Source organism: Bombus flavifrons, chromosome 15, assembly GCF_040668555.2.
Source record: "Bombus flavifrons isolate JBK064 chromosome 15, iyBomFlav1_principal, whole genome shotgun sequence".
In the NCBI taxonomy this organism is placed as follows: domain Eukaryota; kingdom Metazoa; phylum Arthropoda; class Insecta; order Hymenoptera; family Apidae; genus Bombus; species Bombus flavifrons.
This window is the reverse complement of record NC_138456.1, coordinates 10,531,181-10,549,756: the sequence shown is the minus strand read 5'-3', so window position 1 is coordinate 10,549,756 and position 18,576 is coordinate 10,531,181. Positions and strand designations below refer to the sequence as shown.

Below are 18,576 nucleotides of genomic sequence, written 5' to 3'. Positions count from 1 at the left end.
TTTTGTCGATCGCTATCGTAATCGTACAGAATGACTGTTAATTTTTAATCTTAACCAATAATCGACAATATTTGAGCGAACGGAAGATGATTTTCCGTATACTTTTGTTAGTATGTTTAAAGAAAATGTTGCTCCCATAATATATAACAAGCGTTATTTACAAATAATATTTTCAGTCAGGATATACCGACAGATGAGACATATAAAATACGAATATTCACAATGCATTCAATAATTTTACGCCATTATCTAGAAACAAAATGTTCTAGATTCCTAACAATAATTGTGACAATTAATAAGAAGATTATTTTCGATTAATTCTGATTTATAAATGTATACTAATAAAGTCTTGTACGAAAAAATAATTATGCATGTAATATTTTTTATCCGTTCGCTGTTGAAACTGTCACACGTTTATAATATTTCGTTTTAAACAGCGTTGCGAAATACAATGTAGCTACCAATCTTATAATAATATACATAAAACAGTAACTTCTTTTGATTATCAAACTTAATGATTATGTTGTTTAAATTAATTTTGTAGATATTTTTTAAAAACTAATTCATCTGAATTTGCGATTCATATTATATCTTTAAAATTTAGATAGCAAAATTAAATATCTCTATCTTCATTTTGTTATTAAACTTAAATATTCCTATTTTATTATCACTATTTTATTTTATTATTACTATTTTATTTTATTATCACTCACTCATAATAGCCTTTTTAAACTACAATAAAAGTTGAATTGTGAAAGATTTGAATATTTTACTAAATACATAATTTAATCAATTTTACAATATACTTAGATGTATGAAAATAAAAGCTAATATGCATAAGTGTATATTAATAAAGTATGATACAGTAATGAAAACTACATAGAATGTAAAATAATTCACAAATTCTTTAATCTGTTTATTTATATGTATTTGGATGTTTTTATTACTAGATAAATATACATACTTAACATTTATGTATGTAAATATTATGTATCTTCCCCCCTCCCCTTAATGAGTTTAAGCAACATACTTCATGCTATAAAACAAGCTAGAAATTACTTAAGAATAAGTCATGTATCATATATTATATCAGACAAAAGCCGGTTTCTAACAATTTTTAACATCTTCGTTAAGTAATGCCACGTTTAAAAACATCATTTTATTTTAATGCATTTACATATACTGTGATTAATAAAATTTCAATTAATAAAGAAATATAAACATTCACGGACTGATTATCAAGATGCATCTTTTTGATACATGGTTATGTTTTGGTTTTTTGTCTTTGGTAAATGGGCTACGTGAATACGAGAAAAAAGATTTGATTACTCTAAGGGAAGAAGTACGATCTATGTTTGATCATGCTTATTCGAGCTATTTAACATACGCTTATCCCTATGACGAACTACGATCATTGAGTTGTGATGGATTTGATACATGGGGCAGTTTTTCATTAACACTTATCGATGCTTTGGATACCCTCGCTGTAATGGGTAATTTTTCTGAATTTCGACGTGTAGCAGAAATTATAAGCGCTAGAGCAGATTTTGAGGCTAATATCAATGTATCTGTATTTGAAACTAATATAAGAGTAGTGGGGGGATTACTTAGTGCTCATCTTTTATCACGTAAAGCAGGCATTAATTTAGAGCCAGGGTGGCCTTGTAATGGTCCATTATTACGCCTTGCAGAAGATATGGCAAAACGTTTAATTGCAGCCTTTGACACTCCAACAGGAATGCCATACGGCACTGTTAATTTGAAATATGGAGTACCTGAAGGTGAAACAAGTATCACATGTACTGCTGGGATCGGAACATTTCTATTAGAATTTGGAACTTTGTCTAGATTAACTGGGGACCCATTGTATGAAGAAGTAGCTATGAATGCTATTAAAGCATTGCACTATTATAAATCAAATATTGGATTAGTGGGTAATCATATAGATGTACTAACAGGTCATTGGACAGCTCAGGATTCTGGAATTGGTGCAGGTGTTGACTCTTATTTTGAATATTTAGCAAAAGGCACTTTATTATTCCAAGATCCATTACTAGCGACAATTTTTTATGAGCACAAAGCTGCTATTGAGAAATATATTCGACGAGAGGATTGGCATTTATGGGTTTCTATGACAAAAGGTCAAGTAACTTTGCCGGTGTTTCAGTCATTGGATGCCTATTGGCCCGGAGTACTAAGTTTATTTGGTGAAATTGGAGATGCAATGAAGTCATTGCACAATTATCATCGAGTTTGGAAACAATTTGGATTCACACCAGAATTTTATAACATACCACAAGCAGAAGCAGGTACTAACAGGGAAGGTTACCCGTTAAGACCAGAACTCATAGAATCAGTTATGTACTTATATAGAGCTACAGGAGATCCTTACCTCATACAGGTAGGAATAGATATATTAAGAAGTTTGCAGCATAGTGCTAAAACTACGTGTGGCTATGCAACTATCAATGATGTTAGGGATCACCGAAAGGCTGATAGAATGGAGTCTTTTTTCTTGGCAGAGACAACTAAATATCTTTATCTCCTTTTTGATCCTGATAATTTTATTCATAATTCTGGTCAGAAAGGAGAAATTATAGAAACACAATGGGGTCAATGTATTGTAGATGCAGGAGGATATATTTTTAATACAGAAGCACATCCCATAGATCCTGGAGCATTGTACTGTTGTCATAGAAGTCAGAATTTATTTTCAGACCAAAAAGCGACGTTATGGAAATTCACTCCTGTAAATGATGTGAAAGAAAAGGAAAATATAGAGCATGCCTTGTATCCAAAAGATATAAAAGATATAAACAGTGATAAACCAATTGAAATTGTAAAATTATCTGAAATGAGGCACACTTCTGTAAATAATGTAGAGAATAATAATAACAAAAATTTAATCAATCCTTTGCCACTTATAAATGGCAAAGTAGATGAAGTAATAGCAATAGAAGAAGAAAGTAAAATAAACACAAACAATCCTGAAGCTTTGTCCGGAAGTCTTTGTCAGGAAGAACCTGAATCTTTGAAAGTACAAGTTGCTGCACCTCCTTCAGGAATTTATAAAGCTGATGACAGTGAAAATATTGATACTTACGAAACCTATACTACTTCTGATGGGCATTATCCTACTTCTGCTACGAAAAATAACACAGAATCGTTTATCAAACAAAACAGTATAAAATCGAGATTTGAACCACAAATATTGCTTGAGAACATTCGAAAAAAGAATTTATATCCAACAAATAATTCTGCAAAAATAAATTATCAGCTTTTATCTTGCCAATCTCAATCATTCCTACAACGTATATCAATTATAGGAGAATTTTTTTAATTTTATATATTAATTGTATATACAAGTGTATATGTGTATATTTTCTGTTAATCTTTTGTCTTAGATATGAATATATTTAAATTATTTTTAACGACCATGAAGTTGTGACATATCATTTGCAAATACATGTCTAAGCGAAATATTGTCGTAAATTGAACTAACAATTAACAATATCAAATTTTTAGTTATTATAGATCGTAAGAAGCAGTTTGAAAAAGGAAAGAATTTTCGATTCTTATATTTTCGTATTTTTAGCAATCAATGGCATAAGTTAATTAAGTTTGGAATAAAAATTTTATTGTATATCGTAACAGTGATCTTGAACTTTCATGCATTCTGATGAGTAAAGCTAACCTACACAATGAGTAATCTACACAAAACAAATCCTTACATAACTACTCAGTAGGTAACTATATTATATATGCTTGTTAGTGTACTATATTTATAAGACATAATAGCTTGGTATATGTTTAAATAAAAGAGAGAAGCAAAGTAAACAAATTGTAATTATTGAAACATATTTTACAAAGTAACACAATTGTAATAATTATTTATCTATGATCAAAGAGGAAATTTCCTCTCTGCTATAATTTATAGTATATAAACAACTTATCACCTATACAAATATAAAATTTATGTTTCATATGTGCAGGCTCTGTATAAATATAAATTTTATGTTAAATCATAAATTAAATTAAAAGTAAATATATATTTCACGGATAAATGTTTTGAATTTAAAAATTGTAAATTCAAAGCATCATAATTATTAAAATTTGCTATGTTAAATGGCAAAATATCATCCGGTATATCAATCGCTAAATGGGGAATTCCAATAACGTGCAAGGCTGATGTATTTCTCATTTAGCAGTTGCTACTACAATTAAAATTCCCCGATATAAAAGCAGAGAGGAAGTGCTGCGCCACGCAGGCAATACTGGAAGGTGATCCATGCTAGTATATACAAAATCCTATGAAGTTAGAGATCTGCTCTGTTTAGTTACACACTAGTATAGACAAGAACCTATTTAGTTCCACGATACAAGAACTTATTTAATTGTACGGTTCTACGAGAAAGTTCATATCTATCCGAAATAGATAAGTATGAGAATAACAAAATCGCGCAAAAATTAAATTAATTGTAAGTTGCCTAAGAAAGACAAATTAATTCTTTACTATATTTCTTTATAGAAAAAAGAGAGTATTCCCTTTCAAACGATAATGGATGAGTGGAATGATGCACTAGAAAAGTAAATAGAAAAGTAGGTATGAACTTTTTTGTAGAACCGTACAATTAAACAGGTTCTTGTAGTGTAGAACTATGATCAAAAAAACAGGGCAGATCACTAAAGTTATAGGTTCTTGTATATGCTAGTGTGGACCACCTTCAGCAGTTGGCCGCATGATGGAGTACCTGTACTGTGAAATAATAAAAACTATAAGCATGAGAACGTCATTTCCTCTCTGATAAAAGTTTGTAAAAGTCCCTATGAGGATTCAGGGGAAACCCATATCCCCTCTTTCCCAATTGCATGTGCATATATAAAGCATCGAACCTGCTTGAAGACACGATTAATCTACCAAAGCACAAGAGCGTCTTTAAGAAATTTCACTCATAACTACAAACTACGCAATTCTAAGGTAAGTGAAGTGTATTTTTTTTATCTTAAACCATTTTTATAATTATTTTATATATTTCTTCTTATTCTTTTCTTCCTCTTCTCGTATGTTGCTAGAATTTTTCTTAGGAATATAAAATAAATTATTTAGATTAGTAAGATCAATATAAATTCGTATGTTTTGTCTGTAAGAATACTTATATTCTTAGTCAATTGCCAATTACTTTTTTTATTATATAGATTTAGTTGATTATGTAACGATGATTGTGATGATTTGTTGACTTTAATATTTTTGAGTAAAGTAGAAAAAAGTCACAAATTTTACTTTACTTTATTTAATTCCTCCTCTGCTGAAACCCTAATATTCGGTGAAATCCGTTCCGTATATTGTGTAATCAAATAATTATAAAATTGATTTATCATTAATCTTGTCTTTATCATATATCTTAGCTTGGAATTATAATTCAACAGTGAAACGAATAATATCACACAACATCAATTTATACTAACATAATAAAATCTATCCATGTATTCTGTACGTGCGCGTAATAAATTATATTTTTGTATTTTTCTTCTTTTTCAATAGATGGACAAAGCATCACAGGATAATAGAACAAAACAATGTAATCCAACTCATACACCTACTGGTCCAGGACATCAAGCAGGATATCATGGATCAGGGACGAAGGCAGATTTGGATAACCATTCCAATCAAAAGAATCCTAATAATCCATTGTACAAAAACTGAATTAATTGCATTGTATAAGTAAAATGCAATTATAATAGAAAAATAATGTATTTCAGTGATGCAATAAATACACATTAATATAATAACTTTTGGTTACATTTATTGTGATTCCTTTCAAGACAAACATCTGCACGAAGACCGCGAGCTATTCTGTTCAAAAAATTATATAAAACGTATTGTACGTAGAGTATATGTGTAATACCTAGCAACTGTAAATAGATGTAATTATTCTTTTTGTAAATTCATGTTTCGCCACTTTTCATGACGTATATTTTCCATTAAATGGATATCGTGTTCACAAAACGACGATTAGATAAGAATTACTTTTTGTATATTGTCGATAGATTGTTTTCTAATTCACGAACAAAAATTGAAATTTATGAATTGTTAAATTTAATACGAAAATTTCTGTGATTCCTGTTCTTATATTCTTGGATTTCTATTTAAAAAAATTTTAAATAAAAAGATTAATTTTTGTGAAATAAGAAGAAGTAACCGCAAATTTTATTGTCTGCATTGTAACGTGTAAATAGTATCTATTTTAATGTTTCGAGGTTTTCATTCTTATTTATTAAAAAGTAACTTTCTCTGTAGCAGAAAGTATCTGAAAAACATACAGATCTGATTCGGTTACGCTCCAAATACTATTTATCACTACATAAAGGATTCGTTCTACCCGAAAATATCATTGTATTTTCATCTATCGCTATGAAATCGTTGGTAAGTTGCATATCATTAATATTGGTAATATGTATTATGATTTTTATTATAAGTGAAAATGTCTGTGTATTATTTTAGAAAATTGTCAGCTTACTTTGTTTTCTCACTTTAATAATATTTGTGAATGTAAAAGGTAATAGAGGAAAAACAACTATGCAGAGTGATGCTATGGAAATTGGTAAGATTAAAAATATAATCTTTTATACTATGTACTTTTCAAATAATAATTTATAAATTGATTGAAATAAGACTTATTCTTGCATATTACATTATATGTTGTAGATATAGAATTCCACTGTTCGAATTATGTTTCTATAAAATAGTTTATTCGAATTTTTCTAAGTGCCAGTGGTTACATTAATTCACTTTTTGGGACTAGATTTATTTTCTTCCAGGGGATGTACCACGTGTAAAAATAAAAGTATTTCGAGGTTCAAATAAAGAACAAAATGGAGAGCAATTTTCTACATGGGGATTTTGGATTAAACAACCAGCGACAATGAAATGAGGGCACGTTAAATATCACTTTGTAATTATTGAGCGCATAAAAGCTTATGGTTTATTTTTCGTATGAAATACGGATGCATACATATGTATATACTTTATTGTAGAATAAAACAAAAGAATTTTTTTTAGTAGAATATGTAGGTACATAAATTATGAATCGAGCCAAAAAATGTGAATATATTTTAAATCTTGGTTATTATTTCTTGATAAAATATTGTGATCGTTATAAATTTACAAATTTATACACGAACGTAATCCCTGGGAATATATTAAATAGATATACGTTTAAAAATGTATTACATATTTTTATGCATGCACTGTTAGTTTCCATAGTGTTGATTAAAGTTTTGCAAAGAATATTACGGGAATTTCAATGTCACACAAAAGGAGCTTGACATTTTTTAATGTCATGGTACTTAAAAAGAAATCTGTATAAAAAATGGAAATAAAAATAAATACTGCACATGAATATTATATATTGTTATTGATGAATACTGTTTATTAACAAAATTATGTTGTCAAAAAGAAGCGCTTTTATTTCAACTTAGAAACGAACATTTCGTTCATTACAATCCAACATCTGTATATCGTTTTGAATCGAGTTCCATAAATCGAGCCAGATTCAAATAATATTAATGCATATGTAAGATTGATAAACAATACTGTATCATAAGTACATGTATATCTATTGTCTGTTTAAGGACTGTATCAATTAAAGGTCCGTTGGAAAAAAATTCATCGATTACATTGAAACATGTGTAGTTTTGTTTATTATTCTTTATAACGTATGTATTATTCTTTGAAAATATTGTACTCACAAAGGTGAATAATAATTATTCAAACCTCTTTTTAACTATAGTCTTTGAAATAGAAACTTCCTTTTGTAATCATTGTAATCTTCATGCACGACATTTTGTCTAATTTTATTTAATGTCTATTTTTTTTGGTCGACAATTATAATCAAAGCTTTGTTATACTTCTTAAAATAAAAGATCGATACTATGTATACATATACATTATACATATATACGATACCAAAATCTCTTTTTTTAGATAACAAGGCAATATCATATGTAATTTATCAATCTTGCGTTGACTTTTTTTACCATTTATCTACGTTGATGATGTAAAGAAGGGAACGATTCCTCAAGAAAGGAAAATACTAGTTGAAATAATTTGCAGATGATTTCACTTATACATTAAATTTGATCATAGCCTTAATAATTAACGCTTAACTTCTATAACTCACAATATAACGTTTAATATCATTGACAAAGGTTTCGTTCGATCAATAGATCGTATTACATTAATTATTATTATCATCTTGGAAGACATCATTGGAAGACTCGTTTCATGAATATTATCGTATCTCATTTAAATAACGTATTGTGACTGCGAGATGCTCCTACCCCCTTTTCCCTTAGATTTGATATCTAGATTAAAAAAATAACAAGTTACAGAACTGTTAATCTTTCTAAATAGCAACATTAATATTATTTTTACGATAGCTGATCATGTCATAATGATATTATCTTTTATTCCTTTTGAGGTCGTGATTATGTGGAAGTGCGATTAGCGGTAAGCGGCTTTACCTTTCATTTCATTCAACCTGTATTCCTTTGGTCGTAAAACATCTACTCAATAATAAAAGCCCAATCTTTATGTGTATCTTATAGTCTCTTAATTATAGCCGCGCGATATTTCCAACAATTACCATACACTTTCATTACGAACAAATGTAGTTATAACATTAACCAAGAATGAAGTCGAGAAACATAAAATATTTTCACGTAGTAAAAACTAAGATTGCACTAAGATGCATATAACAATTATTGCTGTATGGCTTCTAGATGTATATAAATGAATTAGATAATCCCTAAATTAACCTTTTCCTCAGGGATCAACTGGTACGCTTATTAAGAAGTTAATTATAATGCTAGCGAAACGTTCGGACAAAATTGCTGGCGGACATTCGGAGAAGCAGCTCAAACAGTAATAATTGTATAGATCTAGACTTGTATAGATCTCGGAAGCTAAGTACCTAATATTTGAGTCAATTTAACGATACAATTGAATTGAAGAACATCTCGCAGTACCGAACTACTGCATTAGCTACATTCGTATTGCTTAAATTAAGTGTGATCTATGCGGCCTGCAAAGGCCTTGGAAGACATTGGATTATTATAACTAATTGTACTCATCCGTACATAACTGGTTACATATTTGCATTCGCTTGCACGACGAGGAGACGTTAGAATAGACTAATTTGTTGTTAACGTGTTGGCAGCTAAGATCCTGAAGTAATCGTAATGAGAAACGTTGTTATTCTCGGTTTTACACGTTCCGCAGACTAAATACCTCTAATTGTAAATTTAACAACGAACAACGCCTCCTCGGCGCGGCGCGTAGTCAACGTGTAGATAGAAATTACAAGATCCGCAATGTAATTATAAAATCCCGAAATCTGCGTAACAGTAGTTAACTTGTACGTACAATATTCACCGTGTGTTTCGCTTGTAAACGTATTGTGGAAGACATCGATCACTTACAACCAGCAATATATTGTTACGTTTACTGCGCTCTAAATAGTCTAAATGTTGCCTAGAAAGCCCCTGAATGTCGACGATTTTTGTCAAGGAGAAGGAAGACATAAACCCAAACGAAGATGATAGGACACATGTCGAAGCCAAAATGTATACGCGAATAAATTCATTTTTTCTTCTCTACTAGATTTTCTCGCCTTAAATAGATCATCTGCTAGATATGTGTGAGTTCTGGTTGAATATAAATATACAATCTCAAAATGTCTCGAATCTTTTCAATTAAACAAATCTGTATGTTATATCTATTCAAACAATCGAAGAGATATACATTTTTCTTTTTCATAGAATCTCCCTAGTCGATGACACACAACTAGAATCTTTTTCTTTATTATTTCGTACGATTAACGTTAAAAAACGTTCGAAACCAGCAAAAATATAGACGCCGTTATGTTCTCAAGGGAATACGTAAGCGGATTGCACTGCAGTCGTTAAAAGCGATACGAATATTATCGTACAGTGCATATTCGATACATGTGTCATAAAATTTGATTCCCTTGAGCAGTATATCTACACTTACTTCTTCGTCTTACATGTTTCTATTTCCGTTGGAGAAACAAACGGAGATCGAGGGAGCTGAATCACACGTGTGATTGTTCAAAACGGCAGACCGATTTCAAAGGCATTAATCAAGGCAGAGCCTGAATCGTACACTCCGATTACACCGAAGAGTACACCGAGAAAGATTACGAAACAATCGTACGCGACTGCACTCCATTCCATGGAGTTTCTCTTTAGCTTTAAATGAAAATAACACGGCCATATAAATGATAACATTGTTCCGGTAAAGGAGCCTATGAACCCCATAAGAATGCTGAAGTGGGGAATGAAGATCGCCATAAGAATGGTGAAAACGATCACACCAACTCGCCACGCCAGACCCCAGACTTTCAACTCGCGATCTACAGTCCATATGGTTGGGAAGATCGTTTTGGGTCTGCCTCTAAAGAACGCTCTCTCGAGAAGTTCGCAGGCAGCGTAATACGGCAAAGGATAGGAGAGTGCGGCTTTTATGACCAGGCAGAAATTTACCAGACCCTTAAAACTGGGCGAGTGTAAATTATTCGTGATCACCTGCTGTGTGTCATTCTGGAAGGTTAAAAAACAGATCCAACCAAAGAGCGATTTGAACGCGGCGGCCGCGATGTGGCTCCAGTTTAGCATCCAATCGAACTTGGATCGATCGATCAGATTGCCCTCCAACGTAGGTAAAAATATCTGCGAGGTATAGCTGAACACGATCACACCAAGAGAGATTGGAAAATTCTTTAGATCGGGCATCCATTTTACTTTGGACCAACCCCAATCACCGATTTCTAAAAGACAGTAACCGACGATGATAGCGTTTATGAACAAGTGAGACATCGTGCACCAAAAACTAAGGACTGAGACATGCTGTAGGGATTTGAGAAAACCGAGAGGTAGTAAAAATATCCCGATCAACATCATCCAACTCCTAGTATCGATTGCGCCTTCGGGGAACGTGCCTATCATCAGATCACCACAGACGACCACGTATAAAATACAAGTCATAAGTAATTCGATGATCTGAGCGATATTCACCGCTCTAGCACCCCACGTTGGTCCGAAACATTCTTTCGCAATGGCTACATATGAATCTCGTACGCGTACGCGTTGGCCAGTCGTGGTATCCAATTCATATAAACATTCAACGAGTATCTTGCCAGTATAACAACAGATATGAGCTATACCGATCATCGCAGCAATGGCCCAATAACCACCTCGTAATACGGCGAATGGCAACGATACGATGAACATACCCTGCAAATGGAATAAATAAATCTAATTCTGCGGTATCGTATAAATACCAGAATCTGTCGTTGAATAAACAATACCTGTATTGCATTTGTAACGTTCCATGCTGCTTGCCATTCATTAATTTTTACTCCTGAGCCACCAAATTCGCCACCACCTTCGTCGTATTCGCTAAATTCACCGCTACTGACACTTCCTGTTCTAATTTTGTCCCTATGAAATTAAATCGCATGTATGAGCTCTTCCTACATAAGAATCTTTCTTCGATCGAATACCGAAGAACGAATTTACAATAGCTTTAAGAGTCCTTTTTATCTATTACTATACATACGCGGAAACGTTCATTTACCCGTTTCGTTGATAGCTGAAAGAGTCCTCGGCGATGCCTACATTATTCTGCTCCCGATATGCTTGATCTCCATTCATAGTTATCATTTCCGTGTTATCATGACCTTCGTCCAACGATTTGAACTGTGCATGTCCACTTTGTCCTGGAGTTTGTCGTTGACCTGGACCTGGACCGCGAATAAGTTCCATACACGGACTATTCTCTGGCCATTTAGCTTTCAATGTTTCCCAAGCAACGTTTATCGTTGCCCCAAAGGATGGTATGTAGAATCCGCGAAAATTGGCCATTATTTAATTCGTTGCTTCTGAAAGTAGGCAAACTGCTTTTACAATCCTCGTTAAAATTTTCACGTTAGTAATTATGCATTCCCTCATTTGAAAATCTTAATAAGCAATATACTCGATTGTTGCTAATTATTTGCATTATATTTACAAAATTTAAATTGTATATTAACAAATATTATGATATCATTTATAATATAACATACATAATATGACTGTCAACTGTTGCGGATGAGTAATGTTGTTCGGTGTAACTCGGCAATTAGCATTATCAGTTTTTAAGTATACTAAATATTATATATCAGATATACTTACAAAATCCTTTCAATTTATACGAATTATACATATGTCCTACGAAAATTGGTAAAATTCCAATATAGAGAAATATCAATGTAATATAAATATATAAATGTTCATATCTTGCAATAAATAATAAAATGAGCGATAGAAATGAGCAATGAAATTCTATAATATTCAATTACTTTAGTATTCAAAAAATTTAATAAGACATTTGCATTAGTTATGGGCATTTTTTAATGATTCTTTTTAGAGTAACTCAACCAACTCTGCCACTTTATAAAAAATAATTAGAGTAACAGATGCAACACACGATATACAGGTCATTTTAATCGCTTGAATGAGAGGAATGGTTGAGTATATAGCGCGACACAATTCCATTCGATTAACAAGGAAATACTTTGTACACGTGTAATTGAACCCCGTGTTTAAATGACAATCCCTCATTGTATTCCGTAAGCTCTTAATCGATTTAATCGTTTTTCCATGTACGCTTCCAAACTTTTCATATACGTATCTGATGTCTCTTCTATGAATGTTTGCCCCTGATTTCTTGTACTCTCAAATATCGACCGGAGTCTCGATTTCTTGCTTCACTTACCGAATGACGAATAAAATTCGTCCCGAAAATATTCAGGGAAACTTAGCGGCGTTTGAACAGTGCGACGACAGACGCAACTTCCTCCAGCGCGAGTCTCGTCCCGTTTTTTTTTTATTTTTTCCAATTTCCTTGCCAGGCGTAACGAAAGGCTTGAATTAAAAAAGGGTCCAGCAGCAGCAAGTCCGAAGAACGGAAATACTTGAAAATAAAGGGTCGAAACCGTCTAACTACGTGGGCTACGACACCGCATGGTCGTCTACGGTCTACCGCGATCGTCGAGTCCCTAATCGCGAGCCCTTAATCGCGACATAGACTACGGGGTTGGCGTATCAGGGGTTGGGAGATCCGAAGAATATGGCCAGCATCCCTCGAACGCGCAAGCCTCGATCGATGTGGTCCATGAGACATCTCTCGACATGTCAGTACTGTATTTAAAAGTCACGTCTCCCCACTTGAAACGAATTAAAAGAAAATGATTGCAAAGACTGACTCGCTATGCGTATCTTATCTAGTATTGCAATATCTGAGTCGATTAGCTGTTTCTTGAGGCACCTAATGTCGCTTTATTGGTATTAGGAGCTCCTCATATTAGAAAAGATGTATTTCCTGTTGATATCTTAAAAGGTCACTTGACAAGACGAGACTGCTATTGAAATTTGTAAGAGGAGGTCGCGATTTAAACGAGCGCTTTTTTAATTAGGCTTGAATTTTAAAGATTAAGCTGTTTTTATTTTTTAAATATTTATTAAATGTGTAAACAATTAATGATCCATAATCTGTTTTTATTTTATTAGCCTTTCCTTGTATTTTTCTGCGTACCTGCCGATTTCTTCTTTGACCGTTAGTATCATTTTTTTAATAATGAATATTTTTTGTGAAAGCTATTCATTGTCAAAAACAACATCCAATATAATATCATTTTTCATATTTCACATTATACATTTTTTAAATACTTGTAAGTACTGATGAACAATGAGAGAGCAACGGACATATGGATCTCCCGAATTTTCCCAAAGAGAGTTATGTTACACATATTAATAATAATGATAAATATTAAAGATGACAGCATAGCGTAAGAAAGCTATTTTTATGCATAAGTTAATATTACAGAACCTAATTAAGCAGACTGTTAATTATTTACTAAAAAACATTTTGTAATGTAGATAACATTTGAAAATAACAATAATTTTATTATTTTGTATATAAATGTATATAATAAGATGTTATTTTATTATTTACTATGATACAATATTAAAGGTAATATAAGAGGGAAAAACCAATAATTTTTAATAAATAAAGAAATCAACTTGTTTATTATTCATCTTAGATATGTTACTTTTCGTAATGATAATTGATAATTGATATTAACTTTACAATCATTTGTGTCCCTGCGTTTTGTAATTCAAATTATAACATTAACATCCAAACAAGCGATTCACGCATATAATATGAATACTTCACTATAATATATTGTATACAAAATAACCGCTAATTATTGAATTTAATAACTCTGGTAACAATATAAGGCCGTGAGATCACAACAAAAAATGCTTCTAACTTCTACTCTAAAGATATACATATCAATGAATTTATAACTTAACTGCAGTAGAAGAGTGTGTTTGTGTGTGTGTATGTGTGACTACAGCAGAAGTTTGACATTTTCTACTAATTTTCTACAGTACGAAGCTTGTGTTACTATCATTCTGTTGTGGTTTTATATATTACTCTTGGTATATTTTACCAGGGTTAACTAAAAATTTCTGCTAAATTAAATCGATTTATTTTTCAGTCTTCCACTTATATGTATATAGTGTATACATTTTTTAAATGAATGCATATAAACCAGAAAATATGTAATTTTGGGTATTTTGTATATGCAGGAATGACACACAGATATTATAGTAAATGTACAAAGAGGAAAAATGTTAAATTTAACATCAAAGTTGGAGGACTAATAATATGTCACCAGCTTAGTCTAAGAATACAGCTAAATATTTGTCTTTAAATAATACAGTCGTAGATACCAAATTTTGTACTAACTAATTGCCCACCAAATACACTTAATACCCACAAATTTACATTAAATTGCACATAGTGACAAACAAAAGACACACAAGCAAACGCCATGAGATATACAGACATTTCTTAAAATTTTTATATAATGTTTCACAATGTTCAAATATTGTATAAGAAGTACTGTGTAGCAAGTAGTTTTATCGAAGATACTTTTGTTTTACAGATCCAACAATAATCTATAACATAACTATGTTATACGATATGACAGTTAGAAATTAATTCTTTTATATGAGGATATCAATTATAACTTTAATGTCCATGTGGAAGTATTAATTTATATTTTGTATGTTGAAGTAATTAATTTACTCATTAACATCCCTTTGTGTCTTTTGTGAGTCACTATCCGAAGTTAAACTTTCAATAGCACTATCTGGTTGTGAAATTGTTTCAGAACTCCTAGTCATACAGAGTTTATTAGATTTAACTTCTGTACGACTGGATTTAAAATTCTGATCTAGATTTGAATTTGAAGTGGAATGTAATGATATATTAGACTGAGCAGAAACTGGTCTTTGACATGAATGCAACATTAATTCTGGTCCTCCACCATATGTAGTTAAGAAGAATTGCCAGAGTTCTTCTGGTATTTGTCCATAATCTGAACCTATATATAAGTTTTATATTAAGATACACATATAAACTTATTATAAAGACTTTAACATACTATAATTTGAAACTTACCAACTTTGAGGATATTCTGACCATTCTTATTTATTATAATAGAATTGTTATCAATTGGTCCTGGTGGTTGAGTCTCTTTACCCCGTACAAAACTTTGCCATTGACGTAACCAAGCCATAGCCAATCCATATATGGCAGTAGGATTGTCAGTGTTATGGTTTAGCTGTTGAAATACTTCCATTTCATACTGTCTCCTTTTTTGTAATGATTCATATTTCTCTTCACAACTTGGACATTCATATAAATGTGTACACGCTGGACCCCCTCCAAATCTGAAACATTATTTTAGTCAATAATTTAAGTTCTAAATTAAAGGAATAATTTTGAAACATAATTTATGTAATACTTACGTATTATATAAATATTCCCAAACTGCTTGTGGAATAGGCATGCTAAGTTTATCTACAAATTGTGCTCTAACAGGGTTAACACCACCATGTGGACAAAGAAAATCAGAATTATCTATAGGTCCTGGTTCTGAAAATGTATTAAAACGATTTATCCATTGCCGTGATACAAAAAAGTTCAGATCAGACAGTTCTCTGGAAGAAATTTCCATCAATTCCATTGTTTTGTCGCGTAACTGCAACATTTCTGGTGACCACTTTTTATAAAATAACACATAAGCCTCACAATGCTTTACAGTTTCTGGTGAGACTTCTGTGACACATTGATCATCAAATTCAAACCATTTATTCACAATAGGATTTAATGCATAACAAGTATAATGACCACCACCAGCTGTACCATGATGACAAATAACTGATATTAAATCATACATGGTTACTTTGGATACACACTCTTTATGCAAATATGGTCGCATATCTAATCCTTCTAATGGAAATGAAACATAATTTGCTATTTTTGAACTAAACATTAATTCATGACGAAACCTTTTTAGATGGACACATAGTATCTCAGGTAGTTCTAAAACTTTTGAAAATTTAATTCCATTTCGCAGTTTGTTACACTTTTCACAACTGTACATATTATCTCCTTTAAGTTCATCTGCACTAAAAAATGCAGAAAGACAGTCATGAAGACTAACAACTGGCCCCCAAAACCAAGAACGCATCCATTGTAAGAACCATGATAGCCAACCAGACTGATTAGTTACATACACAACATCTGAACATGGTCCTGCCTTCTGCGGAGTTAAAGGTCCTTGATGTAACATATCAATATGATCTCTACTTGGAATGGGTAATGACAAATCTTGAAAAGTTTCTACTCTTGTTGAAATTCTATCACAAGTTAAACATTGTACGCTACTTAAAAGTTTTCCATCAAATATATCACTAATGATACTTCGTGTTTTCATTTGTTTCTTAGTCCTGTATTTCACAGGTGAATTTTGTGTTGATCTTTGTTGTTGAGAAAATGGTTGACTTTCTACAGTTGACTTTTTGATATTTCTATTTGTGAATTTGCTTCTTAGTTTTTCTGATTGAGATACTCTAGAATATCTTCTTTTTGTACCACGTTCACCTTCATCACTAAGAGAACTTTGTTCACTTACTCCAGAATCACAAGTTTCATATTCGGCATCTGATTGGCTAGAACCATTGCCGTCAATTTCAGTTTCATCTTCATCTGAAGACTGTTCTCCTAGTCCCTTTAATCTCAACACATTATCGCGATCATCTTCAATATGTTCTTTTAATTCTTCATGTAACTGATCCATAAAACATCTCAAAAATTCTTGAGTATCATGTTGATGATATCCTCTAAACATTGGATGGACTGTTCGAATACCAGATAATATTCCATGTGGTACAACATATCCTCTGGTTTTCTTATTCCACATATCTCGAATAAGGTTTAAATAGCTTAAGCTTAAACCAGGTTTTCTATCTTTGGACATATAGCTAACCATATGACCACAATCCAAAAAGAACTGTGTCAAAGGAGGTACATTTGATAAAGCTTGAAGTGCTGCATTCATGTAACATGTATTACCGATGTTTTGAAGACCAACAAGACCTCTTGGTTTTCCAGAAAAGTCTTTGCTTTCATCCGAGTCTGTACTATCTGGTGAATCACCAGATTTTTCATTAAATAATCCATCTTTCTCATAATTCACTCTATTTATAAGCTCACCATAAAACCTATTGTTTATAAAAAAAGAAAATACATTTATTTGGTAAATACGTATGCCTCAAAAACTTTCAGTATTTATTTTTTTAAGAATATAGTATAAATGAGAATTATATAAGAAGAATAAATAAAATACTTACTTATCCAATATAAGTCGATTAAGATCATCTGTTTTACAATCTATATTAATAGGTGCATCACCAGCAAACTTGTTACTTTGTGATTTTATATCTACTTGAGTAGGTGACACTGGTGGTGATGGTACATGCCTAGTTATAACTTCTCTTTTACAAGAGTAACACCATATACGATTTGTGGAAAGATTCATATGAGCACAATGATTAGGAAATTTTTGGTTGTGTACAATGCTATGATCCAAATGTGTTTCTGGACACCCGACCCAACGACAATCAGGGAATAAGCACAACCATAAGTTAGGTCCATCCGTATCACATTCACTACATTTTTTAAACTTTTCCTTTTGCGATACAACAATCTCAATAAACGCGAGATCACCACGATTGGCGATATGAGGACAATTCCTCGAAATCAGAGGCATTTGGATTTTGATATTCGTCCTGTCGATTATTATTGATCGTAGGACGCGAAATCGCGTGTACACTTTAGTTTTTCACATTCGTCTAAAATTTGGTTTACACGCGACTCGAATAATATTATAATCATTTTCTAACCTGACTGGGTCATGTCGTTCTTGGTAATCGAACATTATCCACGAAAACGATTGTCATTGGAGATAGTTGTGTTGAGAAAATTAGGTATTATAATCGGATAGCCAATGTAACAGAAAGAATACAGGTTGGTGTGCATGTTACAATCGATAATCGAATTGAAACCATTTAGAATAAACACATTGTCATGTTTTCGTG

The 18,576-nt window shown here is 31.9% G+C and overlaps 3 protein-coding genes across 3 annotated transcripts; 1 reads left to right on the top strand and 2 right to left on the bottom strand.

Annotated features, from left to right (window-relative positions):
* The first annotated feature begins 1,023 nt into the window (after window positions 1–1,023).
* On the top strand, window positions 1,024–3,557 carry Edem1 (ER degradation-enhancing alpha-mannosidase-like protein 2). The gene has a single exon (XM_069128619.1). It carries the CDS (start codon window positions 1,244–1,246, stop codon window positions 3,338–3,340), a length of 2,097 nt encoding a protein of 698 aa, XP_068984720.1. The 5' UTR covers window positions 1,024–1,243; the 3' UTR covers window positions 3,341–3,557.
* Window positions 3,558–7,455: 3,898 nt separating this feature from the next.
* VGAT (vesicular GABA transporter) lies at window positions 7,456–13,192 on the bottom strand. Its single transcript, XM_069128478.1, has 4 exons — window positions 12,836–13,192; window positions 11,657–11,960; window positions 11,388–11,520; window positions 7,456–11,313 (listed from the first exon to the last, which is right to left on the bottom strand). The coding sequence occupies exons 2-4, from the start codon at window positions 11,941–11,943 to the stop codon at window positions 10,129–10,131; spliced, it is 1,605 nt and encodes a 534-aa protein (XP_068984579.1). The 5' UTR covers window positions 11,944–11,960; window positions 12,836–13,192; the 3' UTR covers window positions 7,456–10,128.
* A 930-nt stretch (window positions 13,193–14,122) lies between these two features.
* Window positions 14,123–18,511, bottom strand: Usp20-33 (Ubiquitin specific protease 20/33). Its single transcript, XM_069128273.1, has 4 exons — window positions 17,830–18,511; window positions 15,943–17,700; window positions 15,593–15,864; window positions 14,123–15,515 (listed from the first exon to the last, which is right to left on the bottom strand). The coding sequence occupies exons 1-4, from the start codon at window positions 18,246–18,248 to the stop codon at window positions 15,214–15,216; spliced, it is 2,751 nt and encodes a 916-aa protein (XP_068984374.1). The 5' UTR covers window positions 18,249–18,511; the 3' UTR covers window positions 14,123–15,213.
* Window positions 18,512–18,576: the final 65 nt, after the last annotated feature.

What these genes read in the sequence shown, in the direction of transcription:
- Edem1 (XM_069128619.1), top strand. Translation starts at nt 1,244, where the DNA reads ATGCATCTTTTTGATACATGGTTATGTTTTGGTTTTTTGTCTTTGGTA.
- VGAT (XM_069128478.1), bottom strand. Translation starts at nt 11,943, where the DNA reads ATGGCCAATTTTCGCGGATTCTACATACCATCCTTTGGGGCAACGATA. An exon ending in TTCAGCTATCAACGAAACGG is followed by an intron (nt 11,521 to 11,656) that starts GTAAATGAACGT and finishes TTAATTTCATAG; the next exon opens with GGACAAAATTAGAACAGGAA. An exon ending in ACGTTACAAATGCAATACAG is followed by an intron (nt 11,314 to 11,387) that starts GTATTGTTTATT and finishes TTCCATTTGCAG; the next exon opens with GGTATGTTCATCGTATCGTT.
- Usp20-33 (XM_069128273.1), bottom strand. Translation starts at nt 18,248, where the DNA reads ATGCCTCTGATTTCGAGGAATTGTCCTCATATCGCCAATCGTGGTGAT. An exon ending in AATCGACTTATATTGGATAA is followed by an intron (nt 17,701 to 17,829) that starts GTAAGTATTTTA and finishes TATAAACAATAG; the next exon opens with GTTTTATGGTGAGCTTATAA. An exon ending in TGGGAATATTTATATAATAC is followed by an intron (nt 15,865 to 15,942) that starts GTAAGTATTACA and finishes ATAATGTTTCAG; the next exon opens with ATTTGGAGGGGGTCCAGCGT.